The sequence below is a fragment of the Megachile rotundata genome, chromosome 6 (assembly GCF_050947335.1).
Source record: "Megachile rotundata isolate GNS110a chromosome 6, iyMegRotu1, whole genome shotgun sequence".
Classification (NCBI taxonomy): domain Eukaryota; kingdom Metazoa; phylum Arthropoda; class Insecta; order Hymenoptera; family Megachilidae; genus Megachile; species Megachile rotundata.
In genome coordinates this window covers 2,464,056-2,484,559 of record NC_134988.1, presented here as the reverse complement: position 1 = coordinate 2,484,559, position 20,504 = coordinate 2,464,056, and the positions used below count along the sequence as shown (strand labels likewise).

At 43.4% G+C, this 20,504-nt stretch overlaps 2 protein-coding genes across 2 annotated transcripts; both read right to left on the bottom strand.

The window, feature by feature from the left end:
- Positions 1-1,349: 1,349 nt before the first annotated feature.
- Positions 1,350-2,111, bottom strand: LOC143264658 (uncharacterized). Its single transcript, XM_076532833.1, has one exon. It carries the CDS (start codon positions 2,109-2,111, stop codon positions 1,350-1,352), a length of 762 nt encoding a protein of 253 aa, XP_076388948.1.
- A 15,726-nt stretch (positions 2,112-17,837) lies between these two features.
- Positions 17,838-19,086, bottom strand: LOC143264590 (uncharacterized). The gene is made up of 2 exons (XM_076532498.1): positions 18,666-19,086; positions 17,838-18,282 (listed from the first exon to the last, which is right to left on the bottom strand). Exons 1-2 carry the CDS (start codon positions 19,038-19,040, stop codon positions 18,274-18,276), a joined length of 384 nt encoding a protein of 127 aa, XP_076388613.1. The 5' UTR covers positions 19,041-19,086; the 3' UTR covers positions 17,838-18,273.
- Positions 19,087-20,504: the final 1,418 nt, after the last annotated feature.

The window sequence follows — 20,504 nt, the reverse complement described above, 5'->3', positions numbered from 1 at the left end:
TCTTTAAAAGCGCACCATTTCTTTAATTTTACACATTTTGCACATTTCTGAGGTTCATCTACTAACTGTGAATGTTAGTTTTCGAAACATTGTCTGCAAACTTGTTTCAGACCAATGGATCTAAGGCTAGAACCCACACCGGTTCACGGGACGCGCCAAACACTTCCAGAAAGGACTGTTATAATTCCGCCATTGTTAAATGTATTTTGTAACAACACCGAACATTCTCGACCGCTTAGAACAATCGAGAAGACCGGCTCGCGAAACGGAGCAGCGTGCGTCGAGAATCGAGCCGAACATTCACGAACTCCGAAACGAGCTCGCTTCGAGAACCGAGCCGAACATTCGCAAACTCTGAAACGAGCGCGTGGCTCGTCAACCGCGGAGCCGCCGAACGTTCGCGAAGCCACGAGAGTAGGCCGAGTATAGTAACGCGGCGTTGTTGATTGTCCGCGGACTCTAGCAACGCGGTAATATAAATATGGGTTTCGGAGCCGCGATCGCGGCAGATTCCTGCTGTGCTCTTTTGGGAGAGAACGAGGTAATTACCACGGTCGCCCTTTAGAGTCACGGGAGAGTACGAGTGCTCTTAATTGGCCGCCCTGGTATGGAGAGAATGGCAGGAACTCGCCGCCGGTCGCCTACCAGGGAATGGACGGTGGAACCACCCGGACGCCCGAGGGAATCCAGAGAGCATCTTCTGCTCTTCTCCTGGGTTGGAGAGAACGGCTGGAACCTACCGCCGGTCGCCATCCAGGGGGATCAAGCGGAAGAATACTCTCTGGCTCGCGTTAAATAGGAGAGAACGGCTGGAACTCGCCGCCGGTCGCCCAGTCTATTGTAATTTTGGGAGAGAACGGCTGGAACTTGCCGCCGGTCGCCTGCTAATGAGGAGAGTACGGGAATTCTATCCTGGCCGCCCTTGGAATGGAGAGAACGGCTGGATTATCCGCCGGTCGCCTTCTAGGGAATGGCCGGAAGAATCTCCCGGACGCCTCTAGTAGTAATTGTTCAAAATTATTGTAAAACTCCGTAAACGACGTTTCCGCCCGAACTGTTCTCCGTTGTCTTGATTTTGTACTTGTATAATTGTTTAATTAACAGATTTTGGAATTTTATGTTGTGTTGTATGAAAGCAAAGATGAATAAATATTGTTATTTGTTATTTCCACAGATTCCTTTGAGAGTATTCCTTTGCAATTATCCAAGCAAAAAAAAAATCCATCCTACAATTTAAAAACAAAAAATATTGTGTAATAGGCAATAGTTATAATAAATTATACCTGAAATTTCAAAAACGCAAAACAAAGATATCCTATACAAAAAAATTCACAAAAATCAGCCTATTTTCATCGGTCTAAAGGTATTTCCCCCCTTAAGGGTTTCGCCCCCCCCCCCCATTCTTTGGTCTCATAAAAATCACAACCTTCAACAATCCCACACCCTCTTATCCTCCCTATCATTTCCCTCCTTTCCTTCCTGTATTTCTCACATTCCCAAAGAAATTGTTGCACGTCCTCCATCCTATCACATACTTCACAGTATGGATCATTTACCATGTATTTCCTAAATAACGACCACCTCAAATTGTAGTGGTTCGCCCTGATTCTATTAAGGCTACAAATGGTATCTCTCCTCAGATCTCCCATTCCCCTAAACCATGGAAAATCCTTTCCAACATTATTCCACCTAGCCTCGAAGTACTTTCTACCCTTAAATTCACCCTGTCTCAACTGTCTCTCTCTTGATCTCTTCCAACCTTTCTCCCTCACCACCCTTCTAAAGTCCTTCAATGTAAACTTAAGCCAATAATCCGGGTCCCCTATAGTTGCCTCTTTCGCAACCCTGTCTGCCCTCTCATTCCCTTCTATTCCCATGTGTGCTGGGATCCACGCCACAGCGATTTTCCCTGCACCCTCCCCTCTCTTTTTTACCTCAAAATTTCTCTTTTTGATGTTGTTCCGAATACCATCCACCACATCACCCTCATCCTGTCCTCTCTCATCCTTTGCCAACTTACTAATAGTACTGAGGGAGTCCGATAGAACTAATACATTTTCCCCCTCATACCTATCATTCGCCCTTTCTATTGCTTTCCCTATTGCTGTCATTTCAATCGTGTACACCGAGCATTGCCCCGGTGCAGTGAACATCTCCTCTTCCCATTCTTCTCACCCTTTCCTTATCACTATCGCGCCCCCCCCCCCCACTCTTCCTACTCTCCAGCCTTGATCCATCCGTATACATCTCAACTATATTTTCCACCCCCCTAAACATTTTCATCTTTATTTCCCCTAACAAATTTATCTCACTCATTCCTCCACTCTCGAAACCCCTACCAGTCTCCATCTCCAGACATTTCTCTATCTTATATCCTCTCCATTCTCCTTCGTATTCCCCCCCCCCCCCCCCCCCCCAAACTCTCCTACTCATGCCCACTCTAACCCCTTCAAACCTTCTCCACGCATCCACCACCATGTCTCTACCCTCCTCTATCTCCTCCACCCTGTCATTCTTTATTCTGTTCTCAATTGCCCCCAACACCTCCATATCCTTCATCCAATACTTCCTTGCAATATACCACTCTGTTAATGTCTCCAATCTCGCCTTCAATTCCATTATTCCCGCCTCCGTCTCCATAACATTAAGTGGGGTCGACATCCTATACCTCATAGCAATTCTTATCCCCGCATTATGTATCTTTTGAACTCTCTCCCAGTTTTTCCTATTATTCATATAAAACTGGGCCCCATACTCAATCACAGATCTTATCAGGGCACAAAAAACTTTTAAAACCGTCTCCGGCCCTGCCCCCTTTCTAATACCTCCAATACACTTTAGTATATTCATTCTCTTTCTTAATTTCGTGACTATATAATCCGTATGTTTTCTAAAATCTAACCCTCCATCTATCCACATTCCTAGAAACTTTGTAGCTTCTACATTCTCTATCTTTTCTCCCTCCACACAAAATTCTTCCCTTCCCAACCTACCTTGACCTTTTTTCCCGTTAAATCTAACTATTTGCGTCTTTTCCATCGCAATGGATAAGCCTATTTCTTCCAGGTTCCTCTTTAATCTGCTTAAAGCTTCCTCTATTCTCTCTTTCCCTTCCCTTCTACCCTCACATTCCACAAATATAACTATGTCATCCGCATATTGCAATATTCTAACTCTCATCTCTCTTAAACCTTCTACTATTCCCACCGTGTACAGATTGTACAACAGTGGGCTAAGCACCGATCCCTGTGGTAACCCTTTCAACAATTCCATTTCCACCGATCTCCCACCCAAAGTTCTGATTACTATCCTCCTCTTCTCCAACCACGCCCCAATATATTTTCTCATTTTCCCTGGACAATTCAACTCCTCCAGCCTCCTTATCATCCCCTCATGTCTAACGTTGTCATATGCTGATTTTACGTCCACAAATGCTGCCACCACTTTTCTTCCCTTACCCCAGCTCTCCCTGATTCCGTTGACCAATATACTGATGTTGTCCATCGTTGATCTGCCTTTCCTAAAATCATTCTGATTACTGTCCATTCTCTCTTCCTCCTCTGCCCAAATCCTTATCCTTTCATTTACCATCTTTTCCATTATTTTACCTGAACAATTCATCAGCGATATGGGACGCAAAGCTCTCTTCTGTGGCTTCGGTATAAACTTTACTATCGCCTTCTTCCAACTTTTGGGTATTACCCCCCTATTCCATACCTCGTTATATATCCTCAAAATCGTCTCCTTCCATCCACCCGTGCACCATTTCAGTATGTCATATCCAAATCCGTCTTCTCCCGGGGCTGACCTTCCCTTTGCACTCCTCAGCGCCCATTCCAACTCCTCCATTTCCAGGTCCCTCGTGATCCATCTCTCTCCTTCCTCTCCTCCTCCATCCTCCTCTTCCTCTATTTCCCTTGCCGTTGTAGAATTCACCCCATTCGTTTCTTCCACAACCTCCTCTCCATCTTCTTCCCTCTCTTCATACCTACGAAAATATTCAGACTCCACGAATTTCCTTACCTCCTCGTCCTCCAATTTCTGAATCTCCCACATTCCCATGCTGCATTGTTCCTCTGTCGTGACTGCTTAAGTTAAACTTCTTATCTTCTTCCACATCTCTCCTATATTTCCTTTATGCCTGATACTCCTAATAAACTCATCCCATGCCTCTTTCTTTTTCCTTTTGATGGTATTCTTCATTCTTCCCCTCACCTCTATAAGCCTACTCCAATTCTACTCCGTCGGCTTCTTTCCCATTTCCCTAGTCGCCCTCCTTCTATCCTCTCTTAATTCCTCACATTCGCTATCCCACCACGGCTGTCTTCTAACTTTCCTTTTCCCGCTGTTTCCCACTGTTTTCCTGTTTCCTCCTGTTCCATTCCTCCCATTCCCCGACTCATTGTTCCCTCTTCCTCTTTTATAACTCCTCTCTATCCTCTCCCCAATCATCTTCACCACTTCATCACACTTAACTTCTACTCCCCTATCCGACCTTACAATACCCAAAACTTCTTCCTCACTCCTAATCATCCATTTCAGGAATTTCATTCTATCAATCTTCTCTATCCTATACCTCCTATTACCCATTCTCTCCTCTACTAAGCCTATCTCTTCATCCAATCTGAATTCGATCACCTGATGATCCGAACCCAGGGTCTCTCCCGTTTCTCTCGCCTGTATATTCAAAGCAAAATCCGAGGGAGCAATTATCAAATCCAAATTTGAAGCAACCTTGTTCGGCCTACCCATTCTCGACAAGGTCCCAAAATTCACCACTACCATTTCTTCCTCATCTAACACCTCCTCCAATACCTCACCCGTCACATCCCCATTTTCGCAATTCCAACTTCTACTTTTCGCATTGAAATCTCCCACAAAAATCCTCCTTATACTCCCCCTTCCGTTTCTCAACAACCTTCTACAATCCTCCCTACTCACTCCTATTCTCGGCCTCCTACACACCAAAACTATAAAACTGTAACCCCCCCTCCTCTGTTTCTACCTCAACAAACATGTTTTCCCATTTATTGTCATTTTCTAAGTATATCCCCGTCTTTTTGACTTTAATATTTTCTTTCACCATTATACACAAACCACCACCCCTATTATCCTCCTCCCCATCCTTCCTAATCAAATGCCACCCCGGTATTTTAAAAATATCTTCCGCTCTCAGCCACGTCTCCGTCACTGCCAGCAGGTCAAAATTCCCAAATACCCTCCTAATCTCCTCTCTCTTATTCCTCACACTTCTAGCATTCCAGACTCCACACTTCATTTCTCTTGTACTTTTCTTTTAATTGTAATCCTTTTTTAACCGACTTCGAAAAAGGAGAAGGTTACTCAATTCGATCAGTATTTTTTTTTTTTTTTTTTTTTCTCTATATGTGCCCGCCGATTACACCTAGCTGGATGGACCGATCGGAACGAAACCTTTTGCATCTGGTAGGTGCTGACTCCCCATTGGTACCATTATCAAAAAATTTTTCATTTTTTAATTGCAAAGTATTGTTATTGCAAAAAAACCGGCAACTTTTGAAATAAACTTTTCTCGATTTTAGTGCGCTTTTAATATCTTATCACGGACATGATTCTGAACAATTTTGTTCATATACAAATTTCGCGGAAAGGTTTAGTTTTCGAGATATTAGCGAAAAATTGTTGAAAAGTTTTGAAATCAACTTTGGACGATTTTCATGTCCTTTTAATATGTTATCAGGGGCACGATTCTGAAAAACCTTTTTCCTTATCCGCAATTAAGGGGAAGCTTTAGTTTTCGAGTTATTAGCGAAAAACTATTGTTACTAATATATGTATTGAATTCCGCGTATGCCTTCGTGTCTCTGCTGGTGTATGAGTCAACATGCAGTCGCCGATTTTCTACTGTTTCTACAAACACGTCTTGTCGGCCGAAAATCAGTATATATGTATAATAACTATTGTTATTGCAAAATCCTATTCTTTGGTGTTGTTATGTAAGAAATGTCTCACAGTATCCTATACAATTCTCCCCATTCCACTAAAAAGCGTGAAATAAAATAATTTTAAGAAAAAAAATACGCCGACTTCGAAATGCACTAAAAAGTATAAAATAATTTCTATTTCATAATGAAGTAATTTCTATTTCATTCAATCATGCAATTACGTAACAGATATGAATGAAACCTATTTACTCGTTAGGTAGCATATTAAATGCTTTTCAACCTTTTCGGAGGCGGCGCAAAATTAAAAATACCTCAGTATTTTCGCCTCCGAAAAGGTTGAAATGCATTTAATATGCTACGTAACGAGTAAATAGGTTTCATTCATATCTGTTACGTAATTGTATGATTGAATGAAATAGAAATTACTTCATTATGAAATAGAAATTATTTTATACTTTTTAGTGCATTTCGAAGTCGGCGTATTTTTTTTCTTAAAATTATTTTATTCTTACCCTTCCTATCCCAACTTCCCCTTTTCCCCACGCCTTCCTCGCTGACCGAGTGCAGATATTCCCCAAAGAAAAGCGCCCTCATCCCCCTCTCCGTTGCATCCCCTCCCCTCCAATCCATCCATCCCTCACATCCATCACATGCATATCTTACTTCTTCATTATCATACCTCTCACATCCATACCATTCCATAATACTGTCTGTTATTCATTGTACTTTCGTATCGCTTTCCCTTTCTAACCTCTACTCTATAATAACCAAAAATATAAAAATATATAAAGCGTATCATATATAACATATATAGAGACAATAAAATATATGAAATCTAGAAAAATACTGAAAAATAAACCATATAATAAACCATAAAAAACAAAATAAACCATATAAACCATATTCGACATGATCTGTTCCTTTATTACGTCTAATAAAATAAACACAAAAAAAAAAAAACTCTGCCTATCTGCAGTCTTATCATCACTAGCTCCCCTTTCCTCCCTATTTCTACTAAATACTAGATTGCACTCTAATTTGAGCTCGTCTATCTTACGTCTAACGCACTTTGTACATACTATATTTACAGTCCGCATTTTTTTTTCTTTTTCTTTTTCTTTTAAATATTTTAAACTTATTCCATAAACTGTTCTTGTCGTTAACTTACAGTCAAATTTATAATTTACCTCGTGTCCTTCACTCACTTTACAACACCACTTATCCATCTCTACACACCTCCCTATTCGATTCCTCTTTTCCCCAATCCACAACCACTATCACTATATTTCCTGTTTCGCACCCTAGTGCTCTCTCTCCTCTTCCTCTTCCTTCTCGTCCATATTCTTCCTCTGCTGTTCCTCTTCACTCCTCATCTCCCCTTCCTCCATCTCCTCTCCTTCCTTGTCCTTGGTATTTTGTGTGGTTTTCACGGATTCTCCTCCAGACTCCCTCTCTTGTCTCCTCCTTTTTTCTTCTGCCTTCCTCCCACTCTCTCTCACCTTATTCCAATCAATTATCGACAAACTCCTTTCCTTCTCTTCTCTTTCCTTCCTAATTTTTAACTCTTCCCTTTCTCTCTCCGCCTTTCTTTGCAGCCTTTTCCTCGTTTTTTCATCTACCGTCATCTCAAAAGGAGCGGTCGTCACCGCGTTCCAGTCCTCTTCCGGATCAGGTAAAACAGTCCTCTTCGCCCTATATTTCCCTGCCCTCATTATCTCCTCTAATTTCCCCTCTAAATGCTTCTCTTTCAGCATCTTAATCACATCCTCCAATATTTCCTCCTCTTTCCTCTTTTCCAACTCAACCAACCACTCTCTATTAATTTGTTTTTCCCTCCTTATCCTCCGTCTCTCCCTCTCCATCTCATTCTGATTCAGTGCCAGTTCCAGCTTCTCGTACTCGCACTCCCCCTCTGGTTCTTCCCCAACCATGTAGCGAGGTAACGGAATCCTTTCCAACAATTGGATCCTACCTTCCCTTTTCTGTTTCTCTGTTTTCTCCTTGCATTCCAAACAGAGGTATCTATTACCCAGTACCACACCATCCACATCTTCTCTATAACATGACGGCTTCACTCCCCCTCTCACCTGCTTCCATCCCTCTTCCTCCTTCTTTCTCTTATCCTTCTCCTCCATACCTCCAACCGCTCCTTGTCCCCAATCCTCCTCATCTCTCTTCTCCTCCCTCCTTTCTGGCGATCTTCTTTTGGTAACTTCGCTGAACGTAGCCCTGTTCCCTTCTCCCTGTATTCGCCTGCCACCTCTTTCACCATTCCTTTCTTGTCTCAATCTTCTTATCAATTCTACCTCTCTCTGTATGGGCACCTCCTTCTTTTCCCATGTCTCTCTCCTCTCCTTCAATGCCAAGGCCGGGAAATCCCCATTACTCCCTACAAAATCCTCCAATCCTCCTGTTCTATCTCTCTCTATATTCCCCGTCGACCTAGCCACCATCCCCCTTGCCGTTTCGAATTCCACATTCTTATAAGCCATCACCTTTTTGATGGCTGCCTCCCTCTGCCAGATCCAGCACATCCTCGCCAGCGACCCATGATCACCCCCGCAATTCACGCATCTTGGTTTCTTATCGCACTGTCCATGATTGTCCTCCCCACAAATCACACACTTCTTCACCTCCTCCTTACACTGGGCCTGGTAATGCCCATACTTTAGACATTTAAAACATTGTCTTACCGGTTCTACGTAGGGTTCAATTTTAATCCCCACATGCCCCTGCCCTATTAAAAGTCTCGTTGGCAGCACACTGCCCTTAAAAGTGATCATGATTGTCCTTAAAGGGCTGAACACAACCTTTCCATCCGTAACTCTCCTCTTCGTCATTCTCTCCAAAGTGTATTGCCCCTGCCCTGGCATCGCCTCCTCCCTGAGTTCCTCAACGGAGTCCTCCCACTCATAGATGATGCCCTTTCTAAACGCCATCCTCCTTGGAAGAAATGTCTTCACCTTTCCCTCACCTTTTCCGTATTTTTGTAGTAACTTATTCGCCTCCTCCTTCCGCTTTGTCGTAACCTCCGCCTTGTTGAAACCCACCATTCGAATCGTATGAATTTTAATTCCTTCCCCCTGAATCAGTCTGTATATTTTTATCAGATTGTTCCTTTTCGTCGTCCTAGCATCTGCCCTTCCCTTATTACCACTATTATCGTGGTTCCTATTCCTCAGAATAACGCACACCACGTATTCTTCCCATTTAACATCCTCCTCATAAATTCCCACATCCCATTCTCTGCCTTTCTCCCTAAAACTATCCTTATTCCTATCCTTAACTGACCCGTCGATCTTTTCCGCCACGTGGTCCTCCTCTCTTCCATTGTCTTTGTCCCTACTTCCATCTATATCCCCGTCCTTATTTACTACCTTATTCCTATCAGTCTTACTAATTATCTTATTACTATAATTATTGTTAGTGTTTCTTATACCTATAGCACCTTCACACACTTCTTTGTCCTTATTGTCCTTGTCCGTACTCCCCTTGCTTACACTTTCACTCCTGTCTCTACTACGCTCACGCTCGAAATGGCCGTCTAACTGCGCGTCTTTTCCTACCTCCCCACGCCACCGTTCCAATCTCTCCGGCACCACCATCGCCGGTTCGTTCAGTCCTACCAACTTATCCCCAGTCACTTCGGTCATCTCTCCACGTTCTTCCTTCTCATTGGCCAACTGCCCCGACACCTTACTAACTTCACTCCTCTTCACTTCCCTAATCCTCTTCTTCTCCTTCCCCCTAAGTTCGTCCTGTTGTTCCTCTTCTGCCTCCCTGTCTCTACTCCTCTTCCTACATTCCTGTGTCTCCATCCTTTCTTCTCTAATCTCTCCCTTTCTCTTCCCCCAGTGCTTTTCCTCCTTCTGTTCCTTTATTGACGCATTTATCACTGCGTCTTCTTCTTCCGCTAGATATTCCAGCGCCCAGTTTCTCCTCAATTCCTCTATTACCACCTTCTCTTTTCCTCCTTCTATCCTCCTCTCCAACGCCTTGCTCTCTACCTTCCTCACATCACCTCCATCTTCCTCCTCCAAGTCTTCCACTCTATTGCTCATTCCTCTTATACATTTCTTTCTTCTCTCTCTTTTCCCTTCACTCTTCTCCTCTCCTCCTTCCTTCGTCTCTCCCCCTTCTTCTACCTTTCCCCTGGTTATTGCCCAGCCAGGGGAAATTTTCACTTTCATATACCCTTTATACGTCTATTTGTTGTCTCCTCGTCCCTTATTATTATTCAATACACTCACTTATCCTTCTCCCTCTCTCCTTCCACACCTTATTCTACTACAAACTAAATAAAACCACAACAAAACAGAAAAAAATCAGGTAGGTCAAACAGAACGCTGCTCACTCAATCGCCGCCATCTTCCTCCCAACCGTCGTAGTAGTAGTAGTAGTAGTAGGTTATAGGTTATAGGTTATAGGTTTTTATTTTCTTCACATGAAGATGGCGTTTTGGCCATATACTGGCTCATTCCACCCTTATATCGATCTTACATCACATCAAGCGTCTTGTGGTGCCCCCAGCGTTTACATTTCATAACCATTTCAACCTGGCTCTCACTCATGCCCTCGCGTCTCCACTCAAACTCCCACCATATCCTAGTAATCCTAGGCTCAGTCACTATTCTACCTACACATCTACTCCTATCCCCGACACGCGTCACAATATCTATTTCATACCAACTATGGTATAGCCTCGCTTCATAAATCATACAAAAAGTATAAAACATATAAAACATATATATACTATAAAAATATACAATATAATATATATAAAATAGATAACTGTCCTTATTTATACAAACTACTCGCAACCTATACTCTACATATATTCTATCAAAATTATACCCGCTATCACACCTATTGCACACCATACTACACGAATTCACCTTATGTCCTATAATACTGTACCACTCTCCCTTTTCCCTTTTAACGCTTTTCCCTTTATTCTCCCCTGTCTCCCCCTCCATAAGTCACAACTTTACTTCGCATTTCTTAATGAAGGCACCTATCAGTCTTATCGGTTTCGCTTCCCCCAATTCTTTGGTTTCATGAAATTCATACCCCTCCCTAATCCTACACCCTCTCATCCTCTCTATTAATCCCTTCCTTTCCTCCTTGTATTTTTCGCACTCCCACAACAAATGTTTAAATCCTGCACTCTATCACATACTTCACAGTATGGATCATTTACCATGTATTTCCTAAAAAGCGACCGCTTAAGATTATAGTGGTTCGCCCTAATCCTATTTAGGCTACAAATGGTATCCCTTCCCAAATTTCCTATCCCCTTGAACCATGGGAAATCCTTCCCAACGTTATTCCATCTTGTCTCAAAATATTTCCTGCCTTTGAATTCCCCCTGCTTCAAATGCCTCTCCCTCGATCTCTCCCATCCCTTCTTCCTAACCACCCTTCTAAAATCCTTCAATGTAAACTTAGCCCAGAAATCAGGATCCCCCACGGTTGCTTCCTTCGCCGCTCTATCCGCTCTCTCATTCCCTTCTATTCCCATATGTGCCGGGATCCATGCCAAAGCAATTTTCCCTGCATCCCCCCCTCTCTTTTCTACCTCAAAATTTCTCTTCTTTATATCATTCCTAATCACATCCACCACATCCCCAGCATCCTGCCCTCTATCATCCTTTCCCAGTTTACTGATTGTACTAAGGGAATCCGACAGAATCAGGACATTTTTCCCCTCATACCTCTCATTTGCCCCCTCTATTGCCCTACCTATTGCCGTCATTTCAATCGTATACGAGGTGTGACACAAAAGTAACGAGACTATTCCAATGAATCATTGTATCTGCAGAATCAGTTCTCCGTGACGTTATTACCTTCAAAGTAGTCCCCTTCAGCATTCACACACTTTTGCATTCGGTGCTGCTATTGCTGGTAACAGTTCTGGAACGAGGTTTTTGAAAGTCCCTTCAGGAGATTCTCCGTTTCTGCCTGAACCTCTTTAACTGAGGTAAAATGGGTTCTCATTAAGCAAAATTTAACTTTAGGAAATAAAAAAAAGGCGCATGAAGCCAAATCAGGTGAATAAGCAGTATGCCCTATCACAGTAATATTTTTACTGGTCAGCAACTGCTTGGCAGACAGTGCCGTATGAGCGGGTGCATTATTTTGGTGCAACAGTCATCTATCGCTTCACAACTGTGGCCGTTTTTTCCTAATTTTTTCACGAAGTCTTTTTAGTAGTTCAATTTAATAGGGTTAATTAACAGTCTGACCATTGGGAAACCACTCAATCATTACAATTCCATTAATGTCGAATTTCGATCTGGACATGCGTGCTTTTTTGGGTTTTGAGGATCCTGGAGACTTCCACTCCATTGACTGGCACTTACTTTCTGGGTTATAGGTAAAAATCCATGTCTCATCTCATATTACAAAAGAGTTCAACAAATTTTACCAGAAACTTGATGTTTATTCGCTGTTCAGTTTTTACATTAGACATTTTTCCGGCAGAATGCAGTTGCACGTGTTTACTAAATAACGCAATACTTCCAAATGGTATGACCGATTCAATCGAAATTGGCATCATGGATAGAGGAGATATGTGGGATGATGCCACAAAAACAATTGCTGTCAATTCCATTGTTTTTTCAAGCTACAGACCTAGTCTCGTTACTTTTGTGTCACACCTCGTATACTGAACACATCCCCGGTGCCGTGAACATCTCCTCCTCCCACTCCTCCAATCCTCTTCTTATCACTAGCGCTCCTCCCCCACTCTTTCTACCTTCTTTTCTAGACCCATCTGTATGTATTTCTACTATATCCTCCCTCCCTCCAAACAATTTCAACTTTATTTCCCCTAATAGATCCCCCTCGCTTATTCCCGGATTCTCAAAACTCCTACCCACCTACATCTCCAAACACCTCTCCATCCTGTATCCTCTCCATTCCCCTTCATACTCCCCCTTCACTCTTCTACTCATACCCACTCTTACCCCCTCAAACCTTTTCCATGCATCCACCGTCATATCCTTACCGTCTTCTATCTCCTCCTCTCTATCATTCTTTATTCTATTTTCAACCGCACCTAACACTTCCCCATCCTTCATCCAATACTTCTTTGCAATATACCACTCCGCTAATGTCTCTAACCGTGCTTTCAATTCCATAACTCCCGCCTCTGTCTCCATAACATTGATTGGAGTTGACATCCTGTAACCCATCGCGATTCTTATCCCTGCATTGTGTATTTTTTGAATTCTCTCCCAATTTTTCTTACTGTTCATATAGAACTGTGCTTCGTATTCAATCACCGACCTAATCAGCGCACAAAATACTTTCAACACCATTTCCGGTTCTGCCCCCTTCCTTATTCCCCCAATGCACTTTAAAATATTCATCCTCTTTTTCAATTTCGCCACCAAATAGTCCGTATGCTTCTTAAACTCCAACCCCTCATCTATCCAAATCCCCGGAAATTTTGCTGCTCCTACCTCTTCTATTTTTTCTCCCTCCACCCAGAATACTTCTCTTCCTGCCCTACCTCGACCCTTCTTACCATTGAATCTGACTATTTGTGTCTTTTTCATTGCTATTGTTAAGCCAATTCCCTCCAGATTTACCTTCAATCTATTCAAGGCCTCCTCCATTCTCTTTTTCCCTTCCCTTCTACCCTCAAATTCTGCAAAGATAACTATGTCATCCGCATACTGCAATATCCTAACTCCCATCTCTCTTAACCCTTCCACAATTCCCACCGTATATAGATTATACAATAGCGGGCTGAGAATCGATCCCTGTGGTAAGTCTTTCAATAATTCCATCTCCACTGATTTCCCTCCTAAAGTTCTGATCACTATCCTCCTCTTTCTCAACCAAGCTTCTATGTATTTCCTCATTTTCCCTGGACAATTCAATTCCTCCAATCTACTTATCATCCCTTCATGCCTTACATTGTCGTACGCCGACTTAACATTTACGAAAGCTGCTACCACTCTTTTCCCCCTTCCCCAACTCTCCCTGATTCCGTTGACCAATATGCTAATTTTGTCCATCGTCGATCTTCCCTTCCTGAAACCGTTCTGATTAACATCCATCCTTTCTTCCTCCTCCGCCCAAATCCTAATCCTTTCATTTACTATCTTTTCCATTATCTTACCCAAACAGCACATTAACGATATTGGCCCTAACGCTCTCTTCTGTGGCTTGAGTATAAACTTTACTATTGCTTTTTTCCAACTCTTGGGGATTACCCCCCCATTCCATACCTCGTTATATATCCTTAACATCGCCTCCTTCCATCCTCCCGTCCACCATTTCATCACGTCGTAACCGATTCCATCTTCTCCCGGGGCTGACTTTCCCTTCACATTTGAGAGCGCCCATTCCAGCTCCTCCATCTCCAAGTCTCTTGTGATCCATCTCTCTGCCTCTTCCCTTCTTCCTTCCTCTTCTTCATTCAATCTCCGCTCCACCCTACTGTCCTCCTCGTTCATCTCCTCTCTATTTTCCTCCTCCTCTTCATACCTACGACAATACTCCGCTTCCACTAATTTTCTTACCTCCTCTTCCTCCAGAACCTCCTGAACCTCCCACATTCCCATGTTACACTGCTCCTCCGTCGTAACTCCTTTAGTTAAGCTTCTAATCTTCTTCCACATTTCTGCAACATTTCCTTTGTGTCTGATGCTCCTAATGAACTCCTCCCACGCTTCCTTCTTTTTCCTTTTAATTGTCGCTTTCATCCTTCCTCTCACCTCCAGTAGCTTGTTCCAGTTCTCCTCCGTCGGTCTCTTTCCCATCTCCTTCGTTGCTTTCCTCCTTTCTTTCTTCAACTCTTCACACTCATTATCCCACCACGGCTGTCTTTTCACTTTTTTTTCCTACCCCCCCTTCCCCTACTACCGCTTACTTCATTCCTCCCATTCCTCGTTCCGTTGCTCCCCCCTCCCTTCTTATAGCTTCTCTCTCTACCTTGCCCGATCATCTTTACCACCTCATTGCATTTTACCTCTATATCCTTATCTGATCTTGTAATCTCCCACACCTCTTCCTCCTTCCTAATCATCTATTTCAAAAATTCCATTTTATCAATCCTCTCTATCTTGTATCTCCTATTCCTTAATCTTTCCTCCACTATCCCTATCTCTTCGTTCCATTTGAACTCTATGACCTGGTGGTCCGACCCCAATGTCTCTCCCGTCTCCCTTGCTTTTATGTCCAAGGCCCACTCTGAAGGTACAATTATCAGGTCGAGGTTCGAAGCAACCTGGTCCGGTCTACCTATTCTCGACAAAGTTCCAAAATTTACCACTCCCATCTCCTCCTCATCCAACACCTCCTCCAATATCTCCCCCGCTGCATCCCCATTCTCACAATTTCAACTCCCACTCTTCGCGTTGAAATCTCCTACAAATATCCTTCTTACCCCTGCCCTCCCGTTTCTAAACAATCTCCTACAATCCTCTTTATTAACCCCTATTCCCGGTCTCCTATATACTAACACTATTTCTAAACTCTCCCCTCCCGTTTCTAACTCTACGCACATATTTTCCCACTTATTGTCGTTCCTCAAATATACATCAGTCTTCTTAATTTTAACATTTTCCTTAACCATTATACACAAACCCCCCTCCCCCCGTTCTCCTCCTTTCCATCTGTCCTGATTAAATGCCATCCCGGTATCCTGAACACATCCTCCTCTCTCAACCACGTCTCCGTTATCGCTAGCAAGTCAAGATTTTCCACCACCCTCCTAATCTCCTCTCTCTTATTTCTAACACTTCTAGCGTTCCAAACCCCACACCTCATCCCTTTTCGCCTTTATCTTTATTCCCATCACCCCTTTCTTCAAATCTTAAAAATCTTAAACCCTTCATTCCTCCTCCTCTTATCATTTCCCTCCCCCCCCCCCCCCCCCCTATATCTACCACACACATCCTTCACACTCTTTTCACCATATCTCATCCCTCCACACTTCGCCTTCCCACAATCTACATAATACTGTTCGTTACTACTTGTACAATGCCGCCGTTTCGGGCTCTTGACAACTAACCTCTCATACAAACAAAAATAAAACAAGTTCAAAATGAACCGTTTTCCTTCTGCACCGAAGGATACCAACAAAACCAAAAATATAAAACAAAAATAAAAATACACCCAGAAAAATAGAACTACAAATGATAATACAAACATACAACAATATACGCTTCTGTACCTCTTATCACCTAAATTGCACTCTAAATTGAGCTTGTCCGAATTACCTTTAACATCCTTACATACTAACCAATCAAAACAAACAAAACACATCTTACCCCCCCCCCCCCCCCCTGTTACTATACTTTACATTGTTATTAATTGTTTTTTTTCCCCCTTTCTCTTTTTTTTTTCTATTTTTCTTTTTCTTTCTAAAACGCCTATCTCTATATCTATCCTCACCCTTATCACTAACTTACTATCTATCTCCTGTCCTTTAGTCTTTTCTCTACGCCACTTATCTGTCCCTACATCCCTCTCTCCCCCACTCCTTCGCCTCATCACCTCACACACTTTGTCACTGTACTTTCGCATCTCCGTCCACTGATATCTCACTACATTTTTCCCTTCTCACCCTTCCCCACTTTCCGTTCCTCTCTTTTCTTGTCCCCATTAAACTTCTTCCTCTTCTGTTTCCCCAATCCTCTTCTGAAGCTCCTCATCCTCTCTCCTCTCCCTTCCTTCTGTCCGTTCTTCGTCTTCCCCGGTCCTCTGTTTTGTTCCCAAGGTTACCTCTTTTTCTTCGTTTTCTCTCCCTTCCCTTTCCTTCTCTGCTCTCCTGCAACTCTCTCTCACCTCCTTCCAATCAATAATTGACAGCTTTCTCTCCCTTTCCTCTCTTTCCTTCCTTAACCTTATCTCCTCCCTTTCTCTCTCTGCCTTCCTCCGCAGCCTTTCCTTTGTTCTTTGGTCCAATACCATCTCAAAAGGAGGCGTCGTCACCACGTCCCAGTCCTCCTCTGGGTCTGGCAAAACCGTCCTCTTCGCCCTGTATTTTCCTGCCCTCATTATTTCCTGTAGCTTCCCTTCCAAATTCTTTTTTCTTCAACATTTTGATTACTTCCTCCAAAATCTCGTCCTCTTTCCTCTTCTCTAACTTTACCAGCCACTCCCTGTTGATTTGTTTTTCCCTCCTCACCCTTCTTCTCTCCCTCTCCATCTCATTCTTATTCAAAGCTAACTCCAGCTTCTCATACTCACACTCTCCCTCCGGTTCCTCACCAACCATGTACCTCGGCAGGGGAATCCTCTCCAATAATTGTATTTTCCCTTCTCTCTTTTTTTTTCGGTTTTCTCCTTACACTCCAGACAGAGAAACCCGTTTCCTAATACTACCCCATCCACGCTTTCCTTGTAGCAGGAAGGCTTTAAACCTCCTTTTGCCTGTCTCCATTCCCCTCCTTCCTTCTCCGCCCTATCCTTTTCCTCGACTCCTCCAGCTGCTCCAATTGCCCCCTGCCCCCAATCCTCCTCATTCACTGTTTCTTCTCTTCTGTCCTCCGCTTTTCTTTTAGTGACCTCACTAAAAGTCGCTCTCTTTCCCTCTTCCTGCCTTGTTCCCTCATTCCTTACCCCCCTTCTTTCTTGTCTCAGCCTCCTTATCAGCTCCACCTCTCTATGTATGGGAACCTCTTTTTGCTCCCACTTTTCTGTCCTCTCTCTTACAGTCAGCGCCGGAAAGTCACCGTTGCTCCCTACAAATTCATCGATCCCTCCTGTTCTGTCCCGCTCAACATCTCCTGTCGATCTCGCCATCATACCTCTGGCTGTTTCAAACTCCACGTTTTTATATGCCATCACTTTTTTGATGGCCGCCTCTCTCTGCCAAACCCAACACTGTCTTGCGAGTGACCCATGTTCTCCCCCACAGTTTACACACCTAGGCCTTCTATCGCATTGCCCGTGATTCTCATCCCCACATACCAGACACCTTCTTTTTTCCTCCTTGCACTGCGCCTGATAGTGTCCATATTTCAAGCACTTGAAACACTGTCTCACCGCCTCCACGTAGGGTTCAATTCTAATGCCCACGTGGCCCTGCCCTATTAGTAACCTCGTAGGCAGCACGCCACCTCTGAAAGTAATCATGATTGTCCTTAACGGACTATAGACAACTTTGCCGTCCATTATCCTCCTCTTCGTCATCCTCTCCAGGGTATTATCCCCCTGGCCCGGCATAGCTTCCTCCCTTAACTCTTCAACGGAATCTTTCCACTCATAAATTATGCCTCGCCGGAATGCCACCCCCTTCGGCACAAAAGTCTTCACGTTCCCTTCACCTTTTCCGTACTTCTGCAGCAGTTTATTCGCCTCCTCCTTCCTTTTCGTTGAGATCTCCGCTTTACTGAAACTATTCATTCGAATCGTGTGAATTTTCACCCCTGCACCTTGTACCAATCTGTAGATTTTAATTAGATTATTCGTGTTTGCCCTTCCCCTATTATTCAACTGGTTTCTATTTCTCAAGACCACACAAACCACGTATTCCTCCCAATTAACGTCTTCATCATAAATTCCTACCTCCCATTCCCTACTTTTCCCCCTTGTATTGCCCCTATCCCTTTCATTAACTGTCCTTGCCGTTTCTTCCACCACGTGGTCCTCCTTTCCGGCATTGTCTCTGTCCTTATTTTCATTTATATTGCTTATATCACTATTCTTATTTACAATCTTGTTTTTATTTATCCTACTTATCACTTTATTACTATGGCTATCAATGTTTTTTATACCTACATCACTCTCGCACACTTCCTTGTCTTTATTGTCCCTGATCTTACTCTCCTCACTTGCTCTCTCACACCTGTCCTTTGCACGGTCACGCTCGAAATGGCCGTTCAAGTCTGCTTCTTTTCCTACCTCCCCACGCCACCGTTCCGTCCTCTCCGGCGCCACCATCGCCGCTGTGTTCACTCCTACCAACCTATCTTCTCTAGAATCACTCAGCACTCCTTGTTCCCTCTTCCCATTGGCTGAAAGTTCCGATTCTACACTAACTTCACTTCCCTTTACTTCTCTAATCCTCTTCTTCTCCTTCCCCCCACGTTCTTCCTGTTGTTCCTCTTCTGCCTCCCTGTCTCTGCCTCTTTTCCTACATTCTTCCGTTTCCATCTTCTCTTCCCTCCTTTCTCCATCCCTCTTCTCTCTCTGTTTTTCCTCCTCCTGTTCCTTTATAGACGCGCTTATCACCACGTCTTCTTCTTCCGCCAGATACTGTAGCGCCCAACCTTTTCTCAACTCTTCTATTATCACCTTCTCACTTCCTCCCTCTGTCTTTCCTTCTGCCACCTTAATCTCTTCCCTATTCATATCACATCCACCATCCTCCTCAGTTTCCCGATCTCTACTGCTCATTCTTCTTGCACATCTCTTTATTCTCTCTTTTCTCCTTTCCCTCCTCTCTACTCCTCCTTCCTCCTTCCTCTCCTCTCCTTCTATATTTCCCCTGGTTCTCACCAAACTAGGGGAAGTCTTTGTTCTCATACACCACCTATTCGTCTATTTACCGTCCTCTCGACCTCCTTTATTATTCACTTTAACTATTTACCTATTCCCCTCCTTCCTTCTACTCCTCATTCTCTTAAAACCAAAATAAAACTACGAAAACAACAAAAAAACTCAGGTAGGTCGACGCTAACGCTCCTCACTCTATCGCCGCTATCTTCCTTCTCCCGTAATAGTAGTAGTAGTTTATTTTTCTTCACAGGAAGAGGGCGTCTGGTCTCCACTGAGACTCAATTTGCCCATACATAAGCCTATAGTATACTACAGACGAAGTGTAGCGCCATCACACTTTACTTTCTCACACCAAACCATGCATTCATACCGCCATTTACAAATAAAACTAACTTTGCTTACATCTAAATTGTCGTTTGTCTCGTATATTACACCTTTATTCCACATTTCTTTAAAAAACCACTGATCAATCTCAGCGGCTTCGCTCCTCCCATCTCTTTGCTTGTAAAAAATTCGCTCTTCTCACACACTTTGCACGCCTTCATCCTTCTTACAAAAGCCTCTCTTTCTCTTCTGTATTTCTCACATAACCACAAAACATGGTCAATATCTTCAATCCTATTACACTCCTCGCAGTATGGATCATCTATCATAAACTTTCTGAACAAGGACCATCCCAAGTTATAATGGTTAGCCCTTATCCTATTTAACGCGCATATTGTACTTCTCTCTACATCCCCCAGAACTCTGAACCAGGGAAAATCATTCCCCACATTGTTCCATCTCGCTGCAAAATATTGCCTTCTCTTAAACTCCCCCTGTCTCAAATGGCTCTCAACCGATCTCATCCATCCCCTATCTCTGACCACTCTTTTATAATCCTTCAATGTGAACTTTACCCAGTAATCCGCATCCCCGCTAGTAACCTCTTTTGCCACCCTGTCAGCTCTCTCGTTTCCCTCAATCTCCACATGGACCGGGATCCATGATACCGCCAGCCTTCCAGCATCTCTCCCTTCCCTAGTTGCATGGTAATTCCTTATTTTAATCTTATTTCTTATTCTGTCCACTACATCTCCAACGTCCCAGCCCCCGTTATCCACCATCAATTTTTTAACT